Source organism: Mustela nivalis (assembly GCF_964662115.1).
Source record: "Mustela nivalis genome assembly, chromosome: X".
Classification (NCBI taxonomy): domain Eukaryota; kingdom Metazoa; phylum Chordata; class Mammalia; order Carnivora; family Mustelidae; genus Mustela; species Mustela nivalis.
Genome location: NC_139040.1, coordinates 44,841,689 through 44,868,898, shown reverse-complemented (window position 1 = coordinate 44,868,898; position 27,210 = coordinate 44,841,689). Strand labels below are relative to the sequence as shown.

Sequence of the window (27,210 nt, the reverse complement as noted above, 5' to 3'; positions counted from 1 at the left end):
CACATATTTATGAGCTTCCCAAATTTATTTTTCTGTTATTGGTTTCTAATTTCTTCCTTTCTGACCAAAGAACTACACTCAATTATTTCTATATTTTGGAATTTTTTGAGGTTTGTTTCATGGTCTAACATAAAGTCTATCCTGGGGAATGTTCCCAACATTCACTCGAGAAGAATGTACATTCTGTTGTTGAATGGCGAGTTCTGTAAATGTCTATTAAGGCTAATTGGCTCAACACTAATTAGTATTGTTCAAGTCTTCTTTTTCTATGTTGATTTCTGCCTAGTTGTTTTTCTTTATTTATTCAGAAGATATCACTGGTTAATCATTACCAGACAATTTTATTTATACAGGAGTCATAATCAGTATGAAAATTAAGCAAAGACATTTATCCTCTTATGTGTGAGGATATGCAAAATAAATCAAGGGTGAGTTATACCAAAGTAGGTACGTAATCTTACTTCCACTTCTCTGGTGGATGTGCAAGTTCATACTTCTCCCTCACATTAGAGACAACCATATCCAAATGGAGCCAGTGAACCTCTTCTGACCACAGGTGACTGAGGCAAAATCCATAGCAGGCCATGTGCTTTACTTTGTGACTTTCCACTGTCTTCTGAAAGATGCCTGGATGTCTCTCCATGCCTGATAATACTGGCCCAAGTGGATGGTTCACTGCTGTTTTCAAAATAATAAAAGACTTCAACAATTGCTCCATTGCCTCAGGGGAACGTTCTGCTCCAGTACCCAGGTGAATACTGGTACTCAAATTCAGTGTGTGATTCAAGTTTGGGTCAAAGTAAGCAGCTGCCGTTATTTTGCTAGGTGCTTTGTATCTGTCATGCTAGTTCCAAAGGCCACAGTAACTCTGTGAAGTCAAAGGACGATTTAAAGAAAATGCTCCTAGTTTCTCTATTCTCTTTCCGTAGTAGCCTGAGAACTCGAACCTTGCTGGGCACCTGGAAGTGAAGGTAGCCGACTTCGAGGTGGCACCACAAATTGATCTCCGTGCTCCTTCCCAAGCCTCACACCATAGGTGAACAGAGGTCCCGCCTCTGTTTGGACGATGGCAGCCAAGGCAGCTGCCAACATGCACCATCCTGGGTGGTACTGCGTTCACGCAGTCCCTGCATGACTGGCGACTGTCTGTGATTTATGACCTTGCCACTGCCTGGTTGTTTCTTTTTTTGAGGGGGTTGTTCTATTATTGAAAACTGGATATTAAAATCTCCAATACTATTGTATGCTTATTTCTCCCTTCAGTTCTGTCAGTGTTCACTTCCTATACCTTCATACTCTGGAATCTAATTGTATATATTTGCAACTGTTGTATCTTCTAAATGAATTGATTGCTTTGTACATATATGTTTTGAAATAGATAATGTCCTTTTTTATCTTGAACAGTTTTTCTGTTTATGTGGAATGTGTCTTTATATTAATATAGCCAATTTGGCTCTCTTTCAGTTACTGTTTGCATGTGATACATTTTCTATCCTTTCATTTTCATCCTAATTGTGTCTTTGAATCTAGAGTGAGCTTGTTGTATACAGCATATAGTTGGATCATAATTATCCATTCTGTCAATGTCTGTCTCTTAATAGGTGGGTTTAATGTGGTTATATTGCATGTAACTAATTATAAAGACTAAAATATTTCTATTTTTTATGTCTCATGGGCTTTTTTTGGTTCTTGTATTCTTTCATTACTCCTTTCTTTTGCATTAAGTGACTATTTTCTAGTGAAGTATTAACGATTCTCTATTTTTTTTAATCTCTCGATATAGTTGTTGCTGTAGGGCTTACCATATACATTATATCTTATCAGATGCATATTTTTATTAGTTAAATTCCAGTGATATATAGAAACATTACTCCTATATAGCTCTATTCCCTTTATCCTCCCCTTTTTGTCATATTATTATTGTACATACTACATCTATTAATATTACATAATGTTATTATAATTATTATTTATTATCATTAATACTTCACCATCTGTAGTCATTTCTTTAGCCCAGTACAGCTTTGTTTCCACCCAACTCTTTTGAATTATTATTGGTAACATATCACAAGTATATTACATTTTTATATGTAATAAGTCCAGTCATATATACATATTATTTAATACAATTGCTTTTCAGTCTAAGAGAAAGGAGAAAAATATGAATTTATATTGTCTTTTATAATTACATAATTATCTTTACCATTATTCTTTAAGTTTTCATTTAAATTTCAGTTAGTTAATATACAGTGTAATATTAGTTTCAGGTATACAATACAGTGATTCAATGTTTCCATACAATACCTTATCCTTATCACAAATGCACTCCTTATTGCCCATCACCTATTTAACCCATTCCCTCACACACCTTCCCTATGGTAGCTATAGTCTAGAGTCTGTTTCTTGGTTTGCCTCTCTGTCTTATATTTTTCCCTGTGCTCATTTATTTTGTTTCTTAAAATTCCACATATGAGTGAAATGGTTTGTCTTTCTTTGACTGATTTATTTTGCTTAGCATATTAGTCTCTATTTTTTGTTTGCATTTGAATTACCATTTGGTGTCACTTGCTTTGATCCTGAAGAAATTCTTCCAGTATTTCTTATAAGAATGGCCTGCTAAAAATAAATTTCCCCAGTTTTCTTTATCTGGAAATGTTTTTATGTTGCCTTCACTTTTGAGAGATAGCTTTACTCCATATAGGATTATGTGGTTGTGATATTAACTTGCATATTTAATAAAACCAGTATAGGTATTTAGGAAGTTTAGATAAATTAAATTCTTCATGAGAAAACAAAACCAACTCTTCCAGAAAACAAAATATGTACTTTTATTAAATTCAATATTATAATCAGAATGAAGAAATGTATCTGTATATAAGCTAAAATTATCAAACTAGTCTTATTTGCTTAAGAGTTCATGTAAATATGGATTATTACTAAAAATGATCCTAAGATCTAGTTTCTTTGAGAAAGGTGGTTTTCTATTTGTCTGTCTTCCTGAAAGGCCAGCACATTTTTAAAGTAGCAGATTTTTAAAATCTACTTAAATTTTTTATTTTTATTTTTTTTAAAGATTTTATTTATTTATTTGACAGACAGAGATCACAAGTAGGCAGAGAGGCAGGCAGAGAGGCAAGCAGGCTCCCTGCTTAGAAGAGAGCCTGATTGGGGGCTCAATCCCAGGGTCTTTTTTTTTTAATTTTTTATTTCTTTTCAGTGTAACAGTATTCATTGTTTTTGCACCACACCCAGTGCTCCATGCAACCTGTGCTCTCTATAATACCCACCACCTGGTTCCCCCAACCTCCCACCCCCGCCCCTTCAAAACCCTCAGATTGTTTTTCAGAGTCCATAGGGGATTGATCCCAGGACCCTGGGATCATGACCTGAACTGAAGGCAGAGGCTTTAACCCACTGAGCCACCCAGGCACTCCAAAACCTGCTTAAATTTTTTAAAGTAGCAGGATTTTTTCCCTCTGGGAATTGTTGTATTTAAGCATTTTTTAGAATCAATAATTTAAGAAGACTAGGATTTGAACTAATTTTAAGAAAATTATCAAATTTATTAAACTTTCCAAACATAAAAAACATATGCTCTCACATACTTAGGAGGAAAGACTTTATTTACAGACACACCAAGAGCTTGCAGATTCAGCTCCACAACCTAAGGTCAAATGCAAATTCAGACACAATGACATATTCCAACAAACTTCACAGGAAAAAAAATATTATTGCAAAAAGGTGATTGAGAATGGATACTTCGTAGCTTTAATCATTAGCATAGGAGGGTTCTGCAATATTCAAAGAGTCTTTTCATTCTCTCCTATTCACTCAGTAATGGCATTCATTAAACAAAAGAAACGCAATGTTCCTTTTACATTTTGAAGGTTTCACAGGCTTTCGGTCTTGAACCTTGTTATCAAAGCCAGGGCACCAGTCTCTAAACTGGAGAAAAAATTTATCAGTTTCTCCTCTGGAGCAGGCACTTACAACATCCAATCTCCCTAGCTGGGGAAACCCAGCGAAGGCAGCTGGCTGGAATCCCAATTGAGAGGCCTTGGCAGAGCATCCTTCCCTCAGGTAAGACTTTTATTTGACCATCTCCATGTATTTATAGGGCAAATGATGGGGTCTGAAGTTAAATATTTGTTTGCCTACATGCAGTTTGGAGTGAGCTACATTCCTATGTTATCATGTCTTAATGTATTCAAGGAGCCTGGCTATGTGTGCATGCCTCCCTTCCCGGATTCCATTCCGGTGGCGGGGCAGGGGTGTGCAGCCCAGCTTGGAGCAGGAGGGGGTGTAAGGTGAGATTTATAACTCTTGGCCTCCAGACCAAAAGAGCCAGTTCTTACCTGGAGGTCTGCTAATGTCAACTAGTTAGGCTCCTGAAGTCACTTATGCAACACAAATCTCTTTAGCTTGTCTGTGTATGTGCATGTTGGGGTGGTCAGGTATGCAGGACAAATCAAAGGAACCTCCACCCATACAATACAGATGTAGAGAATCTTATTCTAAAATTCATACGGAAAGGGTGCCTCGGTGGCTCAGTCGTTAAGCATCTGTCTTAGGCTCAGGTCCTGATCCCAGGATCCTGGAATGGAGCTCCGCATCAGGCTTCCACCTTGGCAGGAAGCCTGGTTCTCCGTCTCCCACTCCCCCTACTGCTGTTGCCTCTCTTGCTCTGTCTCTCTCTGTCAAATGAATAAATAAAATCTAAAAATAAAAAAATAAAATTTATATGGAAATACAAAACACTAGAATAGTTAAAACATAATTGATAAGGAATAAGAAAGTAAAAAGAATCATTTCATGTGATGTTAATCCTACTATATAGTTACAGCAATTAAGATAATGTGGCATTAGAAGAGGTATAGACACATATATCAGTAGAACAGAACATAGAACTAAAAATTAACTTAATATGTCACAGACTTAAATGTAAAGTGTAAAATTATAATAATTTCAGAAAATATCACTGGGGAAAATGGATCTAGGCCTAGGCAAAGTTCTCTGATTTGACAATCAAAAGCACAATCCATTTTTAAAAATCAATAAATTAGACCTCATCTAAATCAAAAACTTTTCTTTGTGGGAGATGCTATGAAGGAATGAAAATACAAGCTACAGACAGGAGAAAAATTTGAAAGCCATGTATCCAACAAAAAAGTACTATCTAGAAAATAAAAATAACTCATAGAGCTCAACAATCAACAACCAAGGAATTGTTGGTTGTTGGAACAAGAAGAAAAGGAATCCAAGGAATTGGAATCCAAGAAGAAAAAGCGCAAAAGACAGCAAAAATTTCACCAAAGGGGATATACAGATGGAAAATAAGCACAGTAAAATATCTTCAATATCATTAGTCATCATTAATCATTAAAAATGCAAATTAAGACTTCAGTGATAATATTACTACACACATATTAGAACAACTAAAATAAAAAAATGGTAACACCAAATACTGGAAAGGATATGGAGCTAAGCTAGATTGCTTATACATTTCTGGAGGGAATGTAAAATAGGTTTAGCCACTTTATAAGACAGTATGGCACTTTTTAAAAAACTAAATATGAATTTAACATACAAGCCAGAAATATCACTTGTGGGTTTTTAGACCAGAGAATTAAAAGTTTAATTTTACACAGAAACATATGCACAATATAGTTCACAGTAAACTTACTCGTAAGTCAATGACTGGGAAAACCCAATGAATGAATACTTGAACGTATGAAACAAAATGGTATATCCATATCATGGATCACTACTCAAAATTAAAAAGTAAACTCTTTTATAAAAGATATTTATTTATTTACTTGACACAGAAAGACATAGTGAGAAAGGGAACATAAGCAGGGGGAATGGGAGAGGGAGAAGCAGGCTTCCTGCCAAGCAGGGAGCCCAATGTGGGGCCCAATCCCAGGACCCTGAGATCATGACCTGAGCCAAGGCAGACGCTTTAATGACTGAGCCACCCTGCTGCCCAAAAAGTAATACATTCCTGACACCTGCAAAAACTTTCATAGATCTCCAGGGAATTATGGTTTTTTTTAAAAAAAAAAAAAGCCAATTCTAAAACTTATGTATTTTATGATTCATTTATATAAGATTTTTGAAATGACAAAAATTTAGAAATGAAGACAGTTTAGTAGTTTCCAGTGGTTTGGTATGGAGAATCATTCTAGAAGGAAGATAGGTGTAATTGCAAAATGGTAACACTAGGGAGATCATTGTGATGTTGGACTTGTTTAGAATTTTGTCTGTTGTGGTGGAAACATGGGCCTACATGTGATAAAACTGCATAGAAGTAAGTACACACACACACACACACACACTGAAGTAAAACTGAAACAACCTAAATGAGATCAGTGGGTATTATCAATGTCAGTATCCTAGTTCTGATAGTATACTATAATTTTGTAATATATTATCACTGGGAAAAATCGGATAAAGTGTACCTTGGATTTCTAAGCATTATTTCTTACAGCTGCATGTGAATCTACAATCATCTCAGAATAAAATGTTAAAAATATCTTAATTTTTTTTTACAAAAGGAAGACATGTATCTAATTCTTCCTGAATCTATGCTGCACTCATCCAGGGGAAGAAATATCTAGTATATTGCTTATTGAAATTGCATAGATCTGAATCATAGTTTTGATGTGGCAAAGTGGGTTTCCTGTATTTAGCTATCTTACTATAGACCTACCAGTATTAGATTTAGGATTCAGAAGAAAAATACCATACATAGTCATTTATACGTTTACTGAAACTGAAAAATTAAATCATAGTTTTTTCTTATAAAGAGTAAATCCTGATCAGACTAATTTTCCAATTGAGTAACATACTGAATATTTTCCATAAATTGAATGAACTATGTTTGTGGCACCAAAATTTAGAAAAAGGATTTTAAAGGACATATAAAATATGCAATATACCAGAAATTATATCCTTTGCAAATTAAAAATATGAGGGGGATGTTTTCAAGATTTGTTTAGGGGATATGAGAAAAAAATTTTAAAAATTTACCTTAAAATTCTGCTTCTTGAAAAGTATCTACTGTTCTGTTCTGCACTAAGAACCTGGGGGGTTTCTCCTCAGTACAAGTGGGACTCCAATCTAACTTCTCAATTGTTTTCTGTTCAGGATTCTCTGCACAATATTTGACATTAGGCTGGAAAAATGTCCTGCCCATTAAGGGAGGAATAACAGGTTTTCTCACTATCTCTGTGTTTTTCTAGGATTTTTTTCCTGAACACCCTAAGCACTTCAACTGTCCATCACCCTTTAAAAAAGTTAATGATGTTCATGACAAATTAAAAATTTAAATCTTAAACCACTTATAGTAAATAATATTGACAGGGCTTATTCCTTTTGACAGAAGTACAATCTAAAGCACAGTGTGGCTTAAGGTGACTTCTTGGAAATCACAAAATAGCTTTAAGAAATAGAGACTGGGAAGAACCCCAGATCTCCAGACCCTCAGTTCTGATAACTTACAATCAATGCTAATTATTAAGTGTTATCTGAAAGAACACCAACACCCCCCCCCAACAGCCTTAGGAGGTCACATCTGTTGCTATTTTCATTTTAAGGATGAATAATGAAATCCTGGAAGAGTTAATATATCTGTCCAATGTCATGAAGCTGTTAGGTACTAAAACCATAAGACCAGGGATCCGATCTTAAGATATCTCATGCTATTATCCCCTATATTGAAAGATGACATTGTTCTGCAAAAATTAAAACAATCATGGCCCATCTACTTCTTTACTTGCCATTAGGATAAAAGAATTGTTTTTAAAAAAGAGCAGAAAAAGCAAAAAACTAAAGCAAAGGAAAAACAAGCAAACACAAAACTATGATTACATGCTCAGTATCATGAAGATGAGTAAGACTTGTCCTATAAGGTGACCTGAAATATGAATTAAGTAAGGAGGTGGTTATAGGGATATCTGAAGGCAGGTTGTTACAGGAAAGCACATAGAAAGGCATGGAAGCATGCCTAGTGATTTAGTGTTAGAGGAAGGAAAAAGAGGCTAATGTGGCTGGAGAAAATGTTACTTATTCATTCAACAAATATTCAACTATCCATTGATCTAGGAACTACTATAGGCACTTAGGACATATTAATGAACAATAAACAAAGATTTATGTTCTCCTGGAATTTATATTGTTCCACCACAGGAGATGGGTGATTTAAAAAACGAACATATGAATAAAATATATTGTATTCCAAAAGGTGGTAAATAATGTGGAAAAGAAAAAGAAACAAAAAGGAAGAAGTGGAATTAGGAGTGTGGGGTGAGAGAAGCTTAAAAAAATATTAATTATTCTCGTCATTGATAGGACTTTTATTGGGTGGAAATTTTCTCTTTTGTGCTGCTTTTGTCAGGTGTCAATGTAAATGCTATAATGGCTTCACTGCGCAAGGGTCAGAACACATTTTCCCCATATTTGGTGGAAACTTGACTTGTTTAATATATCGGAATACCGGGGACGCTAATACCTGACAGCTTTTTGTCATCAAGTGTTAATTTTTAAATTAACACCCACTGCCGTATTGCCAATAAATCTGGACTTTGGTTCTCTAGGTTTGAGACCTGGCCTGGTAGAAACTCTGACCAGGTGCAGACACATTGAGTCTTGCTTTCCACCCACGCAGATTCTAACAGGCGGACTGAGCACATAATCATAACCCTTTCACTTTTGTGGAGGGGAACTGAACTCCATTTCTCGGGGTGGGTCAGAAGTCTGGTCCCGCCTTCCAGTACAAAATTGACTGAATCACGGGATCACGTGGCCTAAATTCTGCCAATGGAAGTCCTCTCCCAGCCATTTTGACTTTGGAAAGGAACCATTAAGACGCCGAGCGTTGCAAACCTGTTTCTTGTTTTTAGAAAGTTCCTGGGAGAAAGTAAAGGACTCCTGTTGCTGAAGTCCTGGATTGCACCCAAGTTTTTTCCAGCTCTTCTTCCAATTAGGTAAATTTCAGCAGTATCCTTTCTATAAATTACACCTATAGTGGCCTAATTTATCCAGGGTCAATGTTTAGGGATTAAAAAAAAGGAGGGGCAAAGACAATCCAGTTGGATTACTCAGAGGTCTGCTTTCCCCTCCACCCTCTTGTGCATACCCCATCATAAGGTATGATTCATTTTAGCTGTATGGCTAATCATACCATGTTCTCTCTTTTAAAACCTCCTAAAAGCCTTTCTCTCTTTTTTTCTCTTCTTCAAAAAAGTTATAATTCTCCTTTGCATCTTAATTTTGCTTGCAGTTAGTTTTGGTATCCCAGACTTTAAATTGCAAATAGTGAATTATATATATTTCTGTCTATTGCATTTCATTTCTTTTATACTTAAAAATTCTTTTCTCATCTAAAGAACAAATAAATATTCATTTACATCTTGGAGATGACTGCAGTTTCATTTCTTATAATGGACTCCCTAAAGCAGTTTGAATTCATTTTTTTAAATTCATTTTTAGTGGATGATGTGATATGAGCATTTGTCCATCTTTTTAATTATCCTCCTAACCATATTTCAATTGATTAGACTGTTGTTGAACACTGTTGTTTACAGAATAACTTTTCTTTTAACACTTGATTTTGTCTCTTTTTAACTTTGAAATAGTTTTAGACTTACAGAAGGGTTGCAAAAATAGCATAGAAAGTTTTCACCAAGATTTCCCTGTTAGTGTCTTATATAACCTTAGAAAAATTATAAAACTATGAAATTAACACCAATGCAGTACTATTAACAAATATACATACTTTATTTGCATTTTACCAGTTGTCCCACTAATGTCCTTTTCTTTTTTTTAGTCCATTCCCATTTTATTATTTTTTTATTGAAAAATTTTTTGTTTTTATTAATATATAATGTATTATTTGTTTCAGGGGTACAGGTCTGTGATTCATCAGTCTTACACAATTCACAGCATTCACCAGAGCACATACCCTCCCCAGTGTCCATCACCCAGCCACCCCATCCCTCCCACCCTCCACCCCTCCAGCAACCCTCAGTGTTTTTCCTGAGACTAAGAGTCTCTTATGTTTTGTCTCCCTCTGGTTTCAGTCTTGTTTCATTGTTCTCTCCCTTCCCCTATGATCCTCTGTCTTGTTTGTCAAATTCATCATATCAGTGAGATATGATAATTGTCTTTCTTTGATTGACCTACTTAGCATAGCATAATAGCCTCTAGTTCCATCCACATCGTTGCAAATGGCACAATTTCTTTTTTTGATGGCTGCATAATATTCCAGTGTGTGTGTGTGTGTGTGTGTGTGTGTGTGTATACCGCATCTTCTTTATCCATTCATCTGTTGATGGATAATGTCCTTTTTCTATTACAGGATCCCATTCAAGATACCACACTTCATTTGGTTGCCATTTCACCTTAGTCTCCTTGAGGCTGACAGTTTATCAGTCTTTCTGGGTCTTTCGCAGCCCTGACATTTTGAAGACACTGGTAAAGTATTTTATAGAACATCTGTCAATTTGGATTGGTCTGATGTTTTCTTATGATTAGATTGAAGTTACACATTTTTGGCAAGAATACCTGTTTTATTCTCTTCCTCTCCACCCCATTAATAATGGAGAGATTTTTTCCACTCTATTGTTATGGGATTGGCTGAGCACATGATGCTGGACACTGAACAGATGAATTCATAGCAGGTTATTATACATTTACTCATCGTCTTGGGGAAGAAGACACTAAGTAGAGCCAAGTAGAGCCTTACAGGTTATGCTCTGGAAGAGGGTGAACAATGGGGGCTGGGGGGGCAGTTTTGTAGTTACAAGAGGATGAAGTGACCCTTGGTTTACATGGAAAGTTATGATTGGTTTGTTTGAATAATTCTGGTGCAGAACTATGCCCATTATCTAAGCAGGTATTGTACCTAGTTTCCATTATCTAAGCAGGTATTGTACCTGGTTTCCATGATAAGGAGAGTTCTTTGTCAAGGGGGCCTTATTTGTGGTTGCACAATAGGGAAGGGAGCATTGTTTAGGCCATTTGAGGCCCCCTAGGATTCCCCCAGATGTCAAGGCATACGTATGATTGAGACTTAACTTTAGGTGTTATACACTGTACTGCACATGCAATTTTGTTCTTTCTGTGTATCATGTCATGGGGTACATGATGTCCATATGTGGTATTACTAATCATATTTATCTTGATCACTTGATTAAGGTGATGTTGCTCTATTGTAACGGTATTTTTCCCATTTGTAATGGGAAATATTGTGTAGGAATACTGTGTAAGAAATACTTTGAGTATAAAGATACTGTTTCTTCTGAGGCTTTTACTCACTACTTTTAGAATCTGTCTAAGGATCTTGCTTACAACAGTTACTACCCAATGGTGACTTTCCATTTTCCTCACTCCTACTACATTTATTGGAATTCTCCTGAAAAGCCATTTTTTCTCCTCCATTTATTTTTATGTTTTAAATTATTTATAGAAATTATAACATGTATTTCAAAATATTGATTAAAATAATTTGTATCAATATTGACTCATGAATCACAATGTTGCACATGAGTTATAATCAAATTATATGATTATTTTATTCTTTGAATCATTCCAGCTTTACTCATTGGGAACTACATTTGGTTGGTTCTGTGTTCCTTCAAAATGACCCTATCCTTTTCTGTGTACTTCTTTCTTTACTGGCATAATAAAATGTTCAATTCATCTTGTGTTTTTTTTTTTTCTCACCACAGTCCTGGAATCAAGCTCTTTCTTTAAGGATCCCCATTTTATTTATTGTAGAATGACATTTGGAAACCAATACCTCAAAGTGTGTTTATTGCTACTAGGGTTTCATTGCTGCTAGGTCCTCTCCATCAACAAAGGTAGGAAATATATGGTATGTATATGCCCTTACTTAAAGATATAGCTGTATTCATTTCTGTACCTACCTATATGTATAGATATTAAAAGTCAGGAGCTCAGACTGGTAATTCTGATTTCAATCCATTCTAGCTTTATTTATAACTACTTTCTCTGACCTATCTCTCATTATCTACAATATTTACTCATTTGTTCATTCCTGGTGTAGGTATAAAGTAGCTGGCGAGGGGTACCTGGGTGGCTCAGTTGGTTAGGCATCTGCCTTCAGCTCAAGTCATGATCCCAGGATGCTGGGATCGAGTCCCACATTGGGCTCCCTGTTCAGTGGGGAGACTGCTTCTCTCTCTTTCTGCTGCTCCCTCTGCTTTAGCTCTCTCTGTCTCTCAAATTAATAAATGAAATCTTTTTTAAAAAAGTAATTGAAAAAATATTAAACAATACACCTGTTAGAAATAGATCTGCTAGGGGTGCCTGGGTGGCTCAATGGGTTAAATCCTCTGCCTTCGGCTCAGGTCATGATCCCAGGGTCCTGGGATCAAGCCCCGCATTGGTCTCTCTGTTTGGCAGGGAGCCTACTTTCCCCTCTCTCTCTGCCTGCCTCTTTGCATACTTGTGATCTCTGTCTGTCAAATAAATAAAAATCTTTAAAAAAGAGAGATAGATTTGCTAATATGTATTTATGAACAGTTCTTTTTGTCTTTAGCTTCAGGGGATTCAATCAAAATACTGTTTTCCCAAGTTTCTTAGTTTAGCTATGTTCTTCCTCGTCTCCTCAGTGAGGTTAAGATAGTCATTTGTAATATAGTTAGATTAATCTGTTGTTGTTTGTATTTGAAGATTTATTTATTTATTTATTTATTTGACAGAGAGAGATCACAAGCAGGCAGAGAGGCAGGCAGAGAGAGAGAGAGAGGAGGAAGCAGGCTCCCCGCTGAGCAGAGAGCCCGATGCGGGACTCGATCCCAGGACCCTGGGATCATGACCTGAGCCGAAGGCAGTGGCCCAACCCACTGAGCCACCCAGGCGCCCCTGTTGTTTGTATTTGAAGTAGGGTGCCTCCCATATTCTGGCTGATTTTATCACTTGCTTTTGTATATGATGTGTGATACGGATCTTTTATTTTTCCCAAATGTCTCAGTTGTTCCAACACCATTTTTTAAATGTCCATCTTTGCCTCAGTGATTTTACATGCCCTTTTATCATGTACTAAAATATCCACATGTTCTTGGGCATTTGGGGGGTTTTCTATTCTATTTTGGGGGGCTTTCTTCTGTTTATGTGCCAGTACCACAACGTTGTCATTACATAGGCTTTATAGTATCCTTTAATGGCTGGTACCATTACCTCCTCTCATAGGTTTTCTCTTTCACTTATATCCTAGTTATTCTTGCCTTTTTTAAATATATGAATTTTATTATCAATTTGTCTAACTGCAATAAAAGTGTTTGCTGGTATTTTGAGATTCTATTACATTTATACATTAACAAGGAGAATTGAATTTTTTTTAATATTGAGTTATTTTATCCAAAGACAGTGAACATATTTTAATTTATTCAAGTTTCCCTGTATCCTTCAAGAGTGCTTTATATAAAAAGAGAGAGAGAGAGAGAGACAGTCAGACAGACAAACCAAGAAATAGACTCTTAACTATAGAGAATAAACTGATAGTTATCATAAGATAGGTTTGTTGGGGCATGGGTTAAATAGATAATGGGCAATGAAGAGTACACTTGTAATTAGCATAAGATGTATGGAAGTGTTAAATCACTATATTGTACACATGAAGCTAATATTACACTGCATTTTAACTAACTGGAATTTAAATAAACACTTAAAGATGTCCTTATATAGATGTTCCTATTAAGTTTATTCCTATGCATTTAATCTTTTTTGTTGCTATTGCATATAAGATGTTTTATAAAAATGTGTCCTCCAGCTGGATTGCATGTGCATGTGTGTATGTTTGTATGTATAAAGTATAAAGACTACTAATTTTTGTATGTTAACTTTATATCCTGCTATCTTATTGATTTCTTTATTGCTTACATTAACTTATCTTGTTTCTATAGGACTTTTTGTTTTTATAGGTATGCTATATTATCTGCATATTTGAATGGCTTTACTTCTTGTTATTCATGCTTTTAAAATTTTTTTAAATTTTAATTCTATTAGCAAACACATAGTACATCATTAGTTCTTGATGTAATGTTCAGTGATTCATCAGTTACATATAACATGCAGTACTCATCAAATCATGTGACCACCTTAATGCCCATCCCCCAGTGACTCCATCCTCCTACCCACCCACCTCCCTTTCCACCCCCCTCAGTCTGTTTCCCTGGAATCAAGAGTCTCTCATGGTTTGTCTTCCTTTTTGGTTTCTTCCCATTCAGTTTTCCCTCCCTTCCCCTATTGTTCTCTGCTCTAGTCCTTATATTCCACATATGAGTGAAACCATATGAAAGACAATGATAATTGTCTTTCTCTGATTGACTTAATTCATAAACATAATATACCCTTGTTACCTGTATTAGCATAATTATCTGGTGTTAGCATAATAACTTTGTTATCTCTTCTTAATATAATTGATTTCTCTAGTCAACTAATATATGTAGTACAAGATTGAATAGGAGTGAAGTGGTGGGCATACTTCCCTTTTTCTTGACCTTGATGGAAAACCTCTAGTGGTACCACATTAAATAAAATATTAGCATTAAGAATTCATTGAAGATCTTTTATCAAGTTAAGAAAAAAATTGCCTGATTCCTATATTCTTGAGCTTCCCCCCCACCCTTTTTAAAAACATGAATGGGTGTTGAATTTCCCCACAGGTTTGTTTAGTATATATGGTGATAATCACATGGTATTTGTCCTTAACTATTTTACTATGGTGAATGATATAAATGAAATTCCTAATATAGAACCAACCTTGTATTAATGAAATAAATCCCACTTCATAACAGTTTATTGGTTTCTAAATGTATTGCTGGATGTTTGCTAATGTATTATTTTTGTATCTACATGTTAATTGTCAATGTCATACTTGCTTCATAAAAGGTGGTAAGGAATGTTCATTCCTTTTAAAATCTCTTGAATAATTTCTTTATTTTTTCTTTCTTCTTTTGGGGCGGGGGAGGGTTTCGGAGGGAGTGACAGAGGGAGAGGGAGAGAGAATTTTAAGCAGGGCTTGGTCTAATGACCCTGAGATCATGATTTGAGTGGAAATCAAGTTGGTTGCTTAACTGACCAGCCACCCAGGTACCCCCTAGGGGTAATTTCTTAGTAACTTTCTCTACTTCTATGAAAATTGCCTAATTTAACCTTTCTAAGACTAAAGTCAGAATTCTGGCCATTTCTATTTCTCTAGGAAATTATTTGTTTCATGTAGAATTTCAAATTTATTTGCATAGAGATTTACAAATAGTGTATTTTCTTTTTATGTTTCAATGGTTATTTTTCCTTTGTCATTTATTATTTTGTATGTTTGTTCCCTCTCTTCCTTCATCAAGCCAGCTAGTGGTTTCTCTGTCTTAAAGAGCAGAATTTTGATTTTTAAAATTTTACATTTCATTAATTTCTGCTTTAATACTTATTATTTCTTCCCTTGTTTTTGTTTGTTTACTCAGTCGTTTTGATGAATTTCCAAGAGTTTATTCTTGCTTTTGTTTCCCTTGCCTCAGGAGATATATCTAGAAAGAAGTTGCTTTGGCCGATGTCAAAGAAGTTATTGCCTAAGATCTCCTCTATGAATTTTATGGTTTCAGGTCTCACATTTAGTTCTTTAATCCCTTTTGAATTTTTTTTTTGTTTATGGTATAAGAAAATGGTTCATTTTCATCCTTTTGCATGATGCTGTCTGGCTTTCCCAACACCATTTGTTGAAGAGACTATCTTTTTTCCTTTGCATATTTTCTACTTTGTTGAAGATTTATTGATCATATGGTTATGGATTTACTTCTGGCTTTTAGATTCTGTCCCATTAACCTATGCATCTCTTTTTTTTGCCAGTACCATACTGTTTTGATCACTATAGCTTTCTAATATAATGATGGTGATGTGATATGATGTGATGGTACCAGCTTCCCCCCCCCAGGATTGCTTTGGCTATTTAGGGTCTTTTGTTCCATACAAATTTTAGGATTATTTATTCTAGCTCTGTGAAAAAAATTGTTAGTATTCAGTAATTGCATTAAATGTGTAAATTGCTTTGGGTAATATAGACATTTTAACAATATTTGTTCTTTTAATCCATAAGCATGAAAGGTCTTTCGATTTCTTTGTGTCATCTTTAATTTCTTTCATTAGTGTTTTATACTTTCTGAGTACAGGTCCTAACCTCTTTGGTTAGGTTTATTCCTAGGTATTTCATGGGTGTTGGTACAATTTTCAATGGGATTGATTCCTTAATTTCTCTTTCTGCTGCTTCATTTTTGGTATATAGAAATGGAACAAATTTCTGTATGTTGATTTTGTATCCTATATTTTTCCTGAATTCATCTATCTGTTCAAGGAGTTTTTGGGTGGAATCTTTCAGGTTTTGTGTATATAGTATCATGTCATCTGGAAATACTGAAGTTTTAGTTGCCAATTTGGATGCCTTTTATTTCTTTTTGTAGTCTGATTGGTGTGGCTAGGACTTTCAGTACTATGTTAAATAAAAGTGGTGAGAGTGGACATCCCTGCCTTGTTCTTGACCATACAGGAAAAGCTCTCAATTTTTCCTCATTTAGGATGATATTAGTTGTGGGTTTTTCCTATATATGGCCTTTATAATGTTGAGGTATTTTCCCTCTAAACCTACTTTATTAATAATTTTTATCATGAATGGATGTTGTAATTTGTCAAATACTTTTCCTACATCTATTGAAATTATAATACTGTTCTTATCTTTTCTTTTATTAATGTGATATATTACATTGACTGATTTGTAAATATTGAACCACACTTACAAGCAGGAATAAATCTGACTTGATCATGATGAATTATTTTTAATATACTGCTAAATTTTGTTTGCCAGTATTTTGTTGAGACTTTTTGCTTTTTTGTTCATCAGGGATATTGACCTGTAGTTTTCTTTTTTGTGGAGTGTTTATTTGATTTTGGTATCAGGGGAATGCTAACTTCATAGAATGATTCTGGAAGCTTTTCTTCTTTTTCTGTGGGATTTTTTGGGGGTGGGGGCAGAATCATTTGAGGTGAATAATATTAACTCTTCTTTAAATATTTGATAGAATTCACTATGTGTTCCTGGACAAAATTTTGTTCATAGGGAGTTTTTTGTTGCTGGTTCAGTTTCTTTGCTGGTTATCAGTCTGTTCAAGTTTTCTGTTTCTTCCTGTTTCAGTTTTAGTAATTTATATGTTTCTCGGACTTTATTCATTTTTAGGTTGTCCATTTTGTTGTCATACAGTTTTTCTATAATATTCTCTATAATTGTATTTCTTTGGTATTGGTTGTCATTTCTCCTCTTCAGTTGTGATTTTTTTATTTGGGTTCATTCTCTTTGTGAAAAGTCTAGCTGAAGTTTATCAACTGCATTCATTTTTTTGAAGAACTAGCTCCTACTTTCATTGATCTGTTCTATTGTTTTTTTAGATTACATTTCATTTATTTTTGCTCTAATAATTATTATTTCCTTCCTTCTTCTGGCTTGGGGTTCATCTGTTGTGCATTTTTCCAGCTCTTTTAAGTATTAGATTAGGTTTTTTATTTGAGGTTTTTCTTTCTTCTTGAGGTAGGCTTGTGTTGCACTATACTTCCTTCTTAGGACCACCTTTGCTGCATGCCAAAGATTTTGGACTGTTGTGTTTTCATTTTTGTTTGTTTCCATGTATTTTTTTTATTTCTTCTTTTATTTCCTGGTTGACCCATTCATTGCTTAGTGGCATGTTGTTTAACCTCCATGCATTTGTGGTCTTTCCAGTTTTTTTTTTTTTTTGTAGTTGACTTCAAATTTCATAGTATTGTGGTCAGAAGGGTACATAGTATGACTTCAAAATTTTTGTATTTGTTCAGGCCCATTTTGTGACTTAATATGTGATCTATTCTGGAGAATCCTCCATATGTACTTGAAATTTTTGCTGTTTTAGGATGGGATGTTCTGAATATCTCTCTTGAATCCATTTGATCCAGAGTGCCATTCAAAGCCGTTGTTTTCTTGTTGATTTTCTGTTTAGGTGATCTATCCTTTGATGTAAATGGGGTGTTAAAGTCCCCCACTATTATTGTATTATTATTGATTAGTTCCTTTATGTTTACTATTAATTGTTTTATATATTTGGGTGCTTCCATGTGCACAAATATTTACAATTGTTTATCTTTTTGTTAGATTTTCTCCTTTGTATTTCTTGTTATTGTCGTTGTTTTAAAGTCTGGTTTATCCAACGTAACTATTGCTGCTCAAGCTTTCTTTTGATGTCCATTTGCATGACAAATATTTCTCCATTCCCTCACTTTCAATCTGCAGGTATCTTTAGGTATAAAATGAGTCTCTTGTAGGCAACATATAGATGCCTCATTTTTTTTTTTTTATCCATTCTAACATCCTCTGTCTTTTGATTGGAGTGGTTGTTCCATTTACATTCAAAGTAGTTATTGATAGATATGTATTAAGTACCATTTTGTTACTTATTTTGTCATTGTTTCTGGACATTTTCTCTGATCATTTCTTGTCTTTGTCACTTTTGGACTCTCTTTTCCACTCAAAGTGTCACCTTTAATATTTCTTGCAGGGCTGGTTTAGTGGCCACGAACTCCTTTAATTTTTGTCTGGGAAACTCTTTATCTCTCTTTCTATTCTGAATTATAGCCTTGCTGGGTAGAATGTTCTTGGCCACAGATTTTTGATGTTTATCACATTGAATATATTGTGCCTCTCTCTTCTGGCTTGCCAGGTTTATTTTGTAAAATCTTCAGCTAGCCTTATAAGTTTTCCCTTGTAAGTTAAGGCCTTTTTCATGTTGCTTTTAAGATTTTTTTCTTTATCGCTGTATTTTGAAATTTTAATTATAATATGTCTTGGTGTTGGCTTGCTTTTGTGATTTTGATGGGAGTTCTCTGTGCCTTCTGGATCTGGAAGCCTGTTTCCTTCCCCAGATTAAGGCTGTTTTCAGCTATTATTTCCTCAAATAATACTTCTGCCTCCTTTTCTCTTTCTTCCTCTGAGACTCTCCTATAATACAAAAACTATTACTTTTGATTGAGTCACTGAGTTCTCTAAGTCTGTTCTTATGTTTCATAATTCTTTCTCTTTTTTTCAGTTTCACTGTTTTCCATTATTTTATCTTTTATATTGCTTATTCATTCCTGTTTCTTCCATTCTTTTGTTAATTGCATCAAGTGAGTTTTAACTCTGTTATTTTGTTTTTCATCTCTGATTGTTTTTTAATGCTTTTATCTATGCAGTAAGGACTTCCCTGAAGTTTTTCATTCTTTTCTCAATCCCACTGAGTATCCTTATAATTGTTGTTTTAACTTCTTCATTTAACATATTATTTGTATCTGTTTTGCTTGGCTATCTGGCCATGACTATATCTTGTTTTTCATTGGGGATGAAATCCTCCATCTTTGCATTTTGCCTAAGTCTCTGTCTTCTTTTTTGTGTTAGAAAGGCCAGTTATGTTCCCTGCTCTTAAAAGTAATGGCCCTATGCAGTCATGTAGTGCCCAGGGCCTGGTACTTTAGGTAGTCTCTCTGGTGTGTGCTGCATGTGCTCTACTGTTGTGTTTTGGCTGCTCTGTACTTCAGGCTAATCATCTACAGAGTCTCTTCTTGCCTACTGTGGGAAGTGTTTGGTCCCTGGCCTTGAATGGGGCAAGTTTTAATTAAATATCCTCTGGTCTGCTTATGAAATGAGACTGGACACCTCTTCTACAAGAGCTGAGGCCTGCAGAACATTTTGGTCAGGAGATGTGGTTTGGGCAGCAGTTTGTGCTGGTGCTCTGTGGTAGGAGCCTTCCACAGTGGGACTGAGACAAGTATGACTGGGATGGATAGATAGTTCCATGGGAGTGCAGGGAGGTGGGGCTTGGTGTAAGCAAGTTATGCAGCCAGTGTCAGTAGTACACTGCTTCTGATAAGTGGCTCTGTGTTTATGCTGAGCAGCAAGGGAGGGAAATGGTACTGGTCAGCTCCTTTATTCCAGAGAAGTGTCTCTGTGAATGCTGCCTCTCAAAATTGCACTCTGAGATGAGTAAATTATCTCCCCACTGTGTGCCTCAGGTGCTCTTTGGATTGCTATTTCTACATTGTCTGCCCCTGGGCTTGCATTCCTTCTCTCCCGAGTAGCACAGTGTCCTACAGGCTTTATCCCAGCCAAGCCCACTGACCTTTAAAACTCCAGGCTTTAAGCCCCTCTGGTTGTAAGAACTCATAATTCAGAGCCTCTCATTTTCAAAGTCCATGACTTTGGGGAAACATTCTCCTGTTCTGTTCCCCTGTGTGCTCCTCTGTCTCTTGCCCTTCTCTGTGCCATGTCTCCCTGCACTCTGCAGGACCTATGATCCATTTCTCCTTAAACACCATCTCCATACTTTTTGTCTTCTTTGATGTGACCTTTTCTCTCAATTTAGTTGTAACATTTGTTATGTCAATCTTCTGGTCAATTTCTGGCATATTCAGGGTGATTTGATAGTTATCTAGTTGTGTTCATGGGGTGAGGCAAGCATAGGGTCTTCCTACTCCACTCCCATCTTCCTTCTATCAAGATTTGTATCTCCTTTTAACTTAAGAATTTTTAAATAGAGGCTTATAATAACTTTTGCAGGTAGAAAAGCTCTTTCTGATTTCTGTTTTTTAAGTAAGCTTAACTTTTGTTGTATTGTGATTAGATTGTAATAATTCTACTTTATGGAATTTAATGATGTTGTTTCTCTGAAATGATTATCAATTTTTAATAGAAAGATTTGAAGAAAATGTATTCTGTATTCCTTGTCTCTGTGTGTGTTGGTGTGTATGTTTGTGTGCACTATGTGGTTTACCTTATTGATTATGTTGTTTAGATTTTCTGCATCTGCATTCTTTTCTTATACCACTTGATCTTTCTTGTACTGAGACTGGTTTCTTAAATCCCTTATTATTACTGTTTTAAAATCTGTCTCCTTTCCCTTTTGCTTTATAACAGTGGTTGCTGTGTTACTTGGTAAGTAAGTGTTCCTAAGTGTTATATCTTTATTGTGCATCTTGGCTTTTATCATCAAGACATATTCTTTGTCATGTTTAATACTTTTTAAAAAATTATCCTTAACCACCTGTTTTCTTAACAGTTTACTATCTTGTCCATTCTTCATCCCCCCACTGGTATTATTTAATACCCACCTACTGCATTATGGAAAAAAGTTTACCCTATTCTCTTCTATTTCTCTCCTTATGCTCATTTTTAGTCACATGATTTCTGTTTTTCTTTTCACAACATGAAGCATTTGTACATTAGTCTTTCTTCTTTTCCCCTATCTTGATTTTAATGTTAGATGTTAAAATCAGATATTTTGGTGACATTTTCCCTGTCATCACATGTAAGCTCACATTCTCAGTTCATCTTTTTGAAGATTACTTGACATACTTTCTGTAAAGAGACATTTGGTAAATATTTTAAGCTTGTGGGCCATAGTGTCTCTGTTTTAACAGCTTTGTCATTGTAGTGCAAAAACATCCATAAATAATACATAATACATAAATGTTTTATCACAGCTTTGTTCCAATAAAACTTTATTTACAAAGTCAGGCAGTGGACTATATTTGGCATAATCTGGCCACAATTTACGGAGCCCTGCTCTAGTAGATTCCTCAGGAAAGACTGAGGGGTGGGGAATTTCCTAAGTTTCTGTATGTTGAAAAACTCACAAGAGTCTTAGTTTAATGATGTCCTTTTCTGTCATTGTAGCAAAGTCCAGATCCTTTACTTCTTTTGTATGTTTGTTCTGGTAATGGAGGGAGTTATGAATGTACTGGTTTTGTGGTTCTTTGGTGATTGGATTGTGTGGCAAGATCCTTCCTTTTTCTCTTTTGTTTATTTCCCCTGTCATACCCAGTTGCTAAAGGGTGCTTCTCCCTTCCTTTTTGCCTTTATTCTTTTCTAGAAGTTATGTCTTTCAAAGACTGAACATTTAAATATTCCTTCTCCTTTACATGCTCATATTTTGGAGTCCCTTCACTTGGTTCCCTGCTCTCATCTTCCAGGATATCTTTTTCAGACTGGTTTTGTGCTTTGTCATTCTTTTGTAGTTTTAGATAAGCTTTAAGCTCCTCACCATCTTTCTTCTTCTGTATCTTTTGAAGATTTTTTTGTTCTGTCTTTGCTTGCCACAAAGCCTACTGATGGGAGTGTAACAGATTGTATGCTGGGATTTTATGAGTTCTTTTTTAACTTAAAATTATTTTGAAGTTTTGCATTTTCCATTTTATTTTATTTTTTTAGAGAGAGAGAGAGAAAGTGAGCACAAGTGGGGCAAGGACAGTGGAAGAGGAAGAGGGAGCATCTTAAGCAGGCTCCATGAGCATTGTAGAGTCCAAAGCAGGACTCGATCTCACAACCCTGAGATCATGACCTGAGCCAAAATCAAGAGTCAGACACTTAGCTGACTGAGCCACCCAGGTACCTCTGGAATTTTCCATTTTAAAGTAATGATAAGGATATGGCTTTTACTCACATTTACATTTTCCTTCTTACTGGTTTATATCCTTTGGGCAGGAAATATTGGGAAGAAGGCAGCTGGGTAGTTAACATTGTGTTCTGCTAACTTACCTCTAATGGCCTTTTATCTTATGCAAATATGTGTGTGTGTGTGTGTGTGTGTGTGTGTGTGTTTGTGTGTATGCATGCACATATATATTTAGATACACATAGAAGTCTATTTTTGTTCTGTTTCTTTAGTAGAGGTCACTTGAGTTGGCTGTCTGATTCACTATATATTTATTCAATATCCATCCCGTTCATATCTAATCTTGGAGGCAGATAAGACTATAGATATCTTCTCAAGATTTCTAAATATTCCTCACCCTGAAGCACCTTCACAAAGATGGACCAAAAGGCCGTAGCCACACTGCTAGAGCTTGCTGCAAAAAGTCTGCTAAGTAATGAGCCTGCGGCTATCCATGCCCTGGAAGAACTCCCAAGAGACCTCTTTGTTCCCTTGTTCATTGATGCCTTCGTGGGAGGGCATGAGAAGATACTAAAAGCAATGGTGAGGGCTTGGCCCTTTCACTGTCTCCATATTGGGGCACTGAGTGTACAAGAGTCATATTATGAAATCTTGGAAGCCATGATTGATGGTCTGCAGATCCTCCCTGACCAGAACTCTTCCTCTTGGTAAGCCTATGTCCAGAAGAAACAGTCAGCAGAAGAGTATGCTAGAGCCTGGGTCAGGGGGATACCTCTGACCTCCCAAAAGCAAGGCTAAAAGCCTTACTTTTGGCTTTTAAGTAAGTAAGCCAAAAGGCTTACTTTTGGCTTTTTTTGGGGGGGGAGGCTAAAAGCCTCCCAAAAGTAGCCAGTGGTGAATGCTGAAGATCTCTGTGGGGCTATTGGTCCAAAACTTGAGGTTACCTTAAGGGATCTAGTGTCTTACAGGCTTGATTATAGAATAAAGGTTACTGAGGTGGTGGATTTATCTCCCGAGTTTGATTACATAGAAGTACATGGGTGATGAAAATGGGAAGGACCAGAGGTGAAGTAAGTATGGAAAAGAACGAAAGATGCTGAATTTGTATAAAAGGACTTCCTGGTGAATGGTATACGGAACGAAAACCAGGGATAAAGAGTTCTGTTTCAGCTTCCCATTATGGGTCTTACTGGGTTATATTAAAACCAACTACTTCTCATGTGTGTTCTGTCTCCTCCTCTCCTTACAGGGGGCCAAAACTGAGGATCCTAGATTTGAGACAGGACCCAGACTGTGGAACAACATGCTCAGAGATCAGTACCACATTTCCTTTCTGTTTTCAGTCTTGTGTTTACTCTCAACACTCTATCCTTAAAACAGAAGAAGCCCAGCATAGTATCAAGTGTCTTGGAATTGTTAATTCAGAATCTGAGCCTCTGTCAACCCAGAAACCCATGGAATTATTAGTGGACCTTTCTTTCAATGGTACCTTGAGAACAAAGCAATTTCTTTCTTTCCTTCAGAGTAAAGTTGAGCAGAGCTTTGGGTCTTTGCACCTCTGCTGCAGAGATTTGCAAATTGATAAAATGTCTGCCCACAAAAGTGTCCTGCAGTTTCTGGATCTAGGATGCATTGATCACCTGGAATTGAATCAGGCTTATCTGAAAGAAGTCACCACACTATTGGCTCAGATGATCCACCTGAACAGCATTAGTTTGTCTAACATCTCCTTTAAACATTGTAAGAGGGAAGACTTCAGAACTTTTCTCATCCAGCTTGGGCAACTATCCAACCTCCAGGAACTCAGCTTGGCTTTATTCTGCCTTACAGATCAACTTCATAAACTGCTCAGGTGAAGGGGTGGGGAGGAACCTGGGTTCCCTAAACACCCCATTGTTAAAACAGGAGAAGAGACCATACTTAGATAACCCAGGCTCCTTGTAACCTACATCTCCTTCCGCATCAGCATGTGCACTGGCAGGAGCTTGAAACTGGCCCGGCTAGTAAGAGGTATCTCATTGTGAAGAGACAGACAAGACAATATTTGAAAAGAAAGTTGTGCTCATTCTTTTATTCATTCATTCAGTTGACCGTGTGCAGACAGTATGAAAAATTTTTAAATATATTGGTGAAAAAGACTCAGTTCTTCTGTTGGCGTATATAGCTTTCTAGACAGGAAGGGGAGGCATTCAGATGTTGCATACCCCCATAGGCTAGCTGCAATAGTTAACACTGCCCGATCATTTTGCTCCTGTGTTTTCTCCAAGGCTTGGGCCCTAAATGGAGAACTTGTTTTCTGGGACTTAGTCAAAGGGAACCCTCAGTTGGATGCTTTCTTAGACCTATCTTCAATAAATGAAAAAGATCCATTATTGACTGTGTTGTATATACCAAGTGCATACAACTTTTTTCACTTAATCTTTCCCACAGCGATGTATCAGAATAACTGTTGTGTGCACATTTTAAAGATTAAAAGCCTGTATCTCAGAGGGGAAAAGTAACTTTCTCAGAGTCACAAGCTTATTAAGTCTGATTGCAAAGCCCACATAGTTAACCACTGTTGCAAAATATGTACAAATTGTTTTATTCTAGAGTCTTAGGTATTTATAATTCTGGTCTCGTTGCCCTAATCCAATCCTCATTTTTCTGAAATAGCCTTCCTTTTTTCTCTCTACAGAATCCTGCCACCTAAGTTGGATACATTGTGTCTATCTTTTTGTGGCCTGTCTAACAGAGATATCACTGTCCTGTCCCAGAGTTCTCAGGCCACCTACCTAAAGCTATTGAATCTCAGCAACAACCAGATATTCTCAGAAGTTTATGAGCCCTTCCAGACTCTGCTAGAGAAGGTATCAGGCACCTTGCAGTATTTGGAGATAAATAATTGCCTGATAACTGATTCTACTCTCTCTGCTGTCCTCCCAGCCCTGAGCCACTGTACCCACCTCCGTGTCCTTAGCTTTGCTTTCAACCCCATTACAATGCCTCTGCTCATGGGCCTTCTGCAGCATTTAACATGCTTGGTAGACCTGAAACATGTTATTTGTCCTGTTCCTGTCCACTGCTATGAACAATGGAATTTTCCTGGCAGTTTGGACCGACAAAAACTTGCTGAAGTGCAGGCCCAACTGACAGCAAGTCTGCGGGTATTACAGCGAGATGACATGACCTGGACCACTTGTCCTGAGTGATTTCCATAGTACAAGGAGTTTTTGAACACTGATGTGTGACCATTAAAGCATTCAGTGTTTGGTCTAAAGCTCAGATTAGTTAGACACAGAGATAAAATTCTACTGTTTGAGGAAATGGGTTAGGGAGATTGGATCTATACCTGACCTCTATAAAAGAAAAACTCTAAAAAGAAAATAGAAGAATTTGAAAGGGCCTGTGGATCTTTTGCACATTGCCCTCTACATCCTTTTCTGGTTACTAACCATAATGTTGGTTATATGAGATAGGCTAACCCAGTGACTGTACCATCATTTTTGTTGTCACACTGATTGGTCCACTTATCCACTTATGGACATATGACACAAATCAGAACAATTGAAACTTCCTGGTTATGGTAGTTATTGAAACTAATAATTTTACCCTTTAGGGTCCTGCAAACTTCTTATATTTATGATTGCCTTGGGTTGTTTATGAGAAATCCTGTGTGAGTAAAAGGAAACAAACTATGCCTACGACCTACTGGTGTTTTTTGTTATTTGTTTTTGAGTATAGTTGACACGGAATGTTACGTTCATTTCAAGTGTACAGAATAGTGATTGTTTCTCTGTATGTTATGCTATGCCCACCACAAGTATAACTACCATCTGTCACCATACAACCCTATTACAATATCATTGGCTATATTCCCTATGCTGTGTCTTTTCCTGCTGATGTTTTTGTTAATGTGTTGTTACCTGCTTTCCCAGGTCTCAGACCTCTGGCTCAGTTATTCCTTATTTCACATACATTCACCAAATACCTATTATAATGTAGATATTGTTCTAGGTGCTGCAAAATATAAGGTCCTTGATCTCAAAACAGTCAGCGTATAGATAGTCCTATGATTTTTTCAGTTTCTCCACAATTTTTTAGGGCATTTGCAAAAATTATTTGCCACTCCTCCCCAGATTTGTTTCACCTTTTCTCTTACATACTCTGCTCAATCCATGTTGGCCTCTTTATGCTATTGTACTGCCTTCAGGTCATGGCTTAAATTTTTCCTCCTCAGGTAGGCTTTTTCTCTATCCAAGTAGATTGTCTCTGCTGATGCTCTCTCTTAATGTACCATGTACATTTCCTTCATGGTACACATAATTCCATATGTATTTGCTCCCTCTGCTCTTCCACTAGAGTTACACTGTTCCTTATGGTACACATTAGCCATATGTGGCTACTGAGCACTAGAAACTTGCTCCAAGTATTAAATGCACAGTATACATCCAAGACTTGATCAGAAACCAAAGATATAGAATAACAAATTGATAACTTACTGATATTCTTTATATATCGAAATGATGATGTATGGCATGTCAGAGACATAAAGAAAAAATGTAAATTAACTTTTTATTTTTTTTTAATTTAATTTTATTTTTTTCATTGTTCTGAGCTTCATTGTTTATGCACCACACCCAATGCTCCATGCAATATATGCCCTCCTTAATACCCACCACCAGGCTCACCTATATTCCCAACCCCTCCCCTCCAAAACCCTCAGTTTGTTTCTTAGAGGCCATAATAATATTTATATTTTTTAAAGATTTTA

The 27,210-nt window shown here is 36.2% G+C and overlaps 1 protein-coding gene and 1 pseudogene across 2 annotated transcripts; one reads left to right on the top strand and one right to left on the bottom strand.

The window, feature by feature from the left end:
• Positions 1-457: 457 nt before the first annotated feature.
• LOC309855885 (focal adhesion kinase 1 pseudogene) lies at positions 458-1,092 on the bottom strand (annotated as a pseudogene). Its single transcript has 2 exons — positions 934-1,092; positions 458-844 (listed from the first exon to the last, which is right to left on the bottom strand). The product of its transcript is annotated as a focal adhesion kinase 1 pseudogene (transcript).
• Positions 1,093-3,892: 2,800 nt separating this feature from the next.
• Positions 3,893-26,941, top strand: LOC309855685 (melanoma antigen preferentially expressed in tumors-like). Its single transcript, XM_082716246.1, has 7 exons — positions 3,893-4,080; positions 8,901-8,984; positions 10,358-10,473; positions 11,730-11,861; positions 22,807-23,164; positions 23,707-24,309; positions 25,135-26,941. Exons 5-7 carry the CDS (start codon positions 22,875-22,877, stop codon positions 25,646-25,648), a joined length of 1,407 nt encoding a protein of 468 aa, XP_082572372.1. The 5' UTR covers positions 3,893-4,080; positions 8,901-8,984; positions 10,358-10,473; positions 11,730-11,861; positions 22,807-22,874; the 3' UTR covers positions 25,649-26,941.
• The last annotated feature ends 269 nt before the right edge of the window (positions 26,942-27,210 follow it).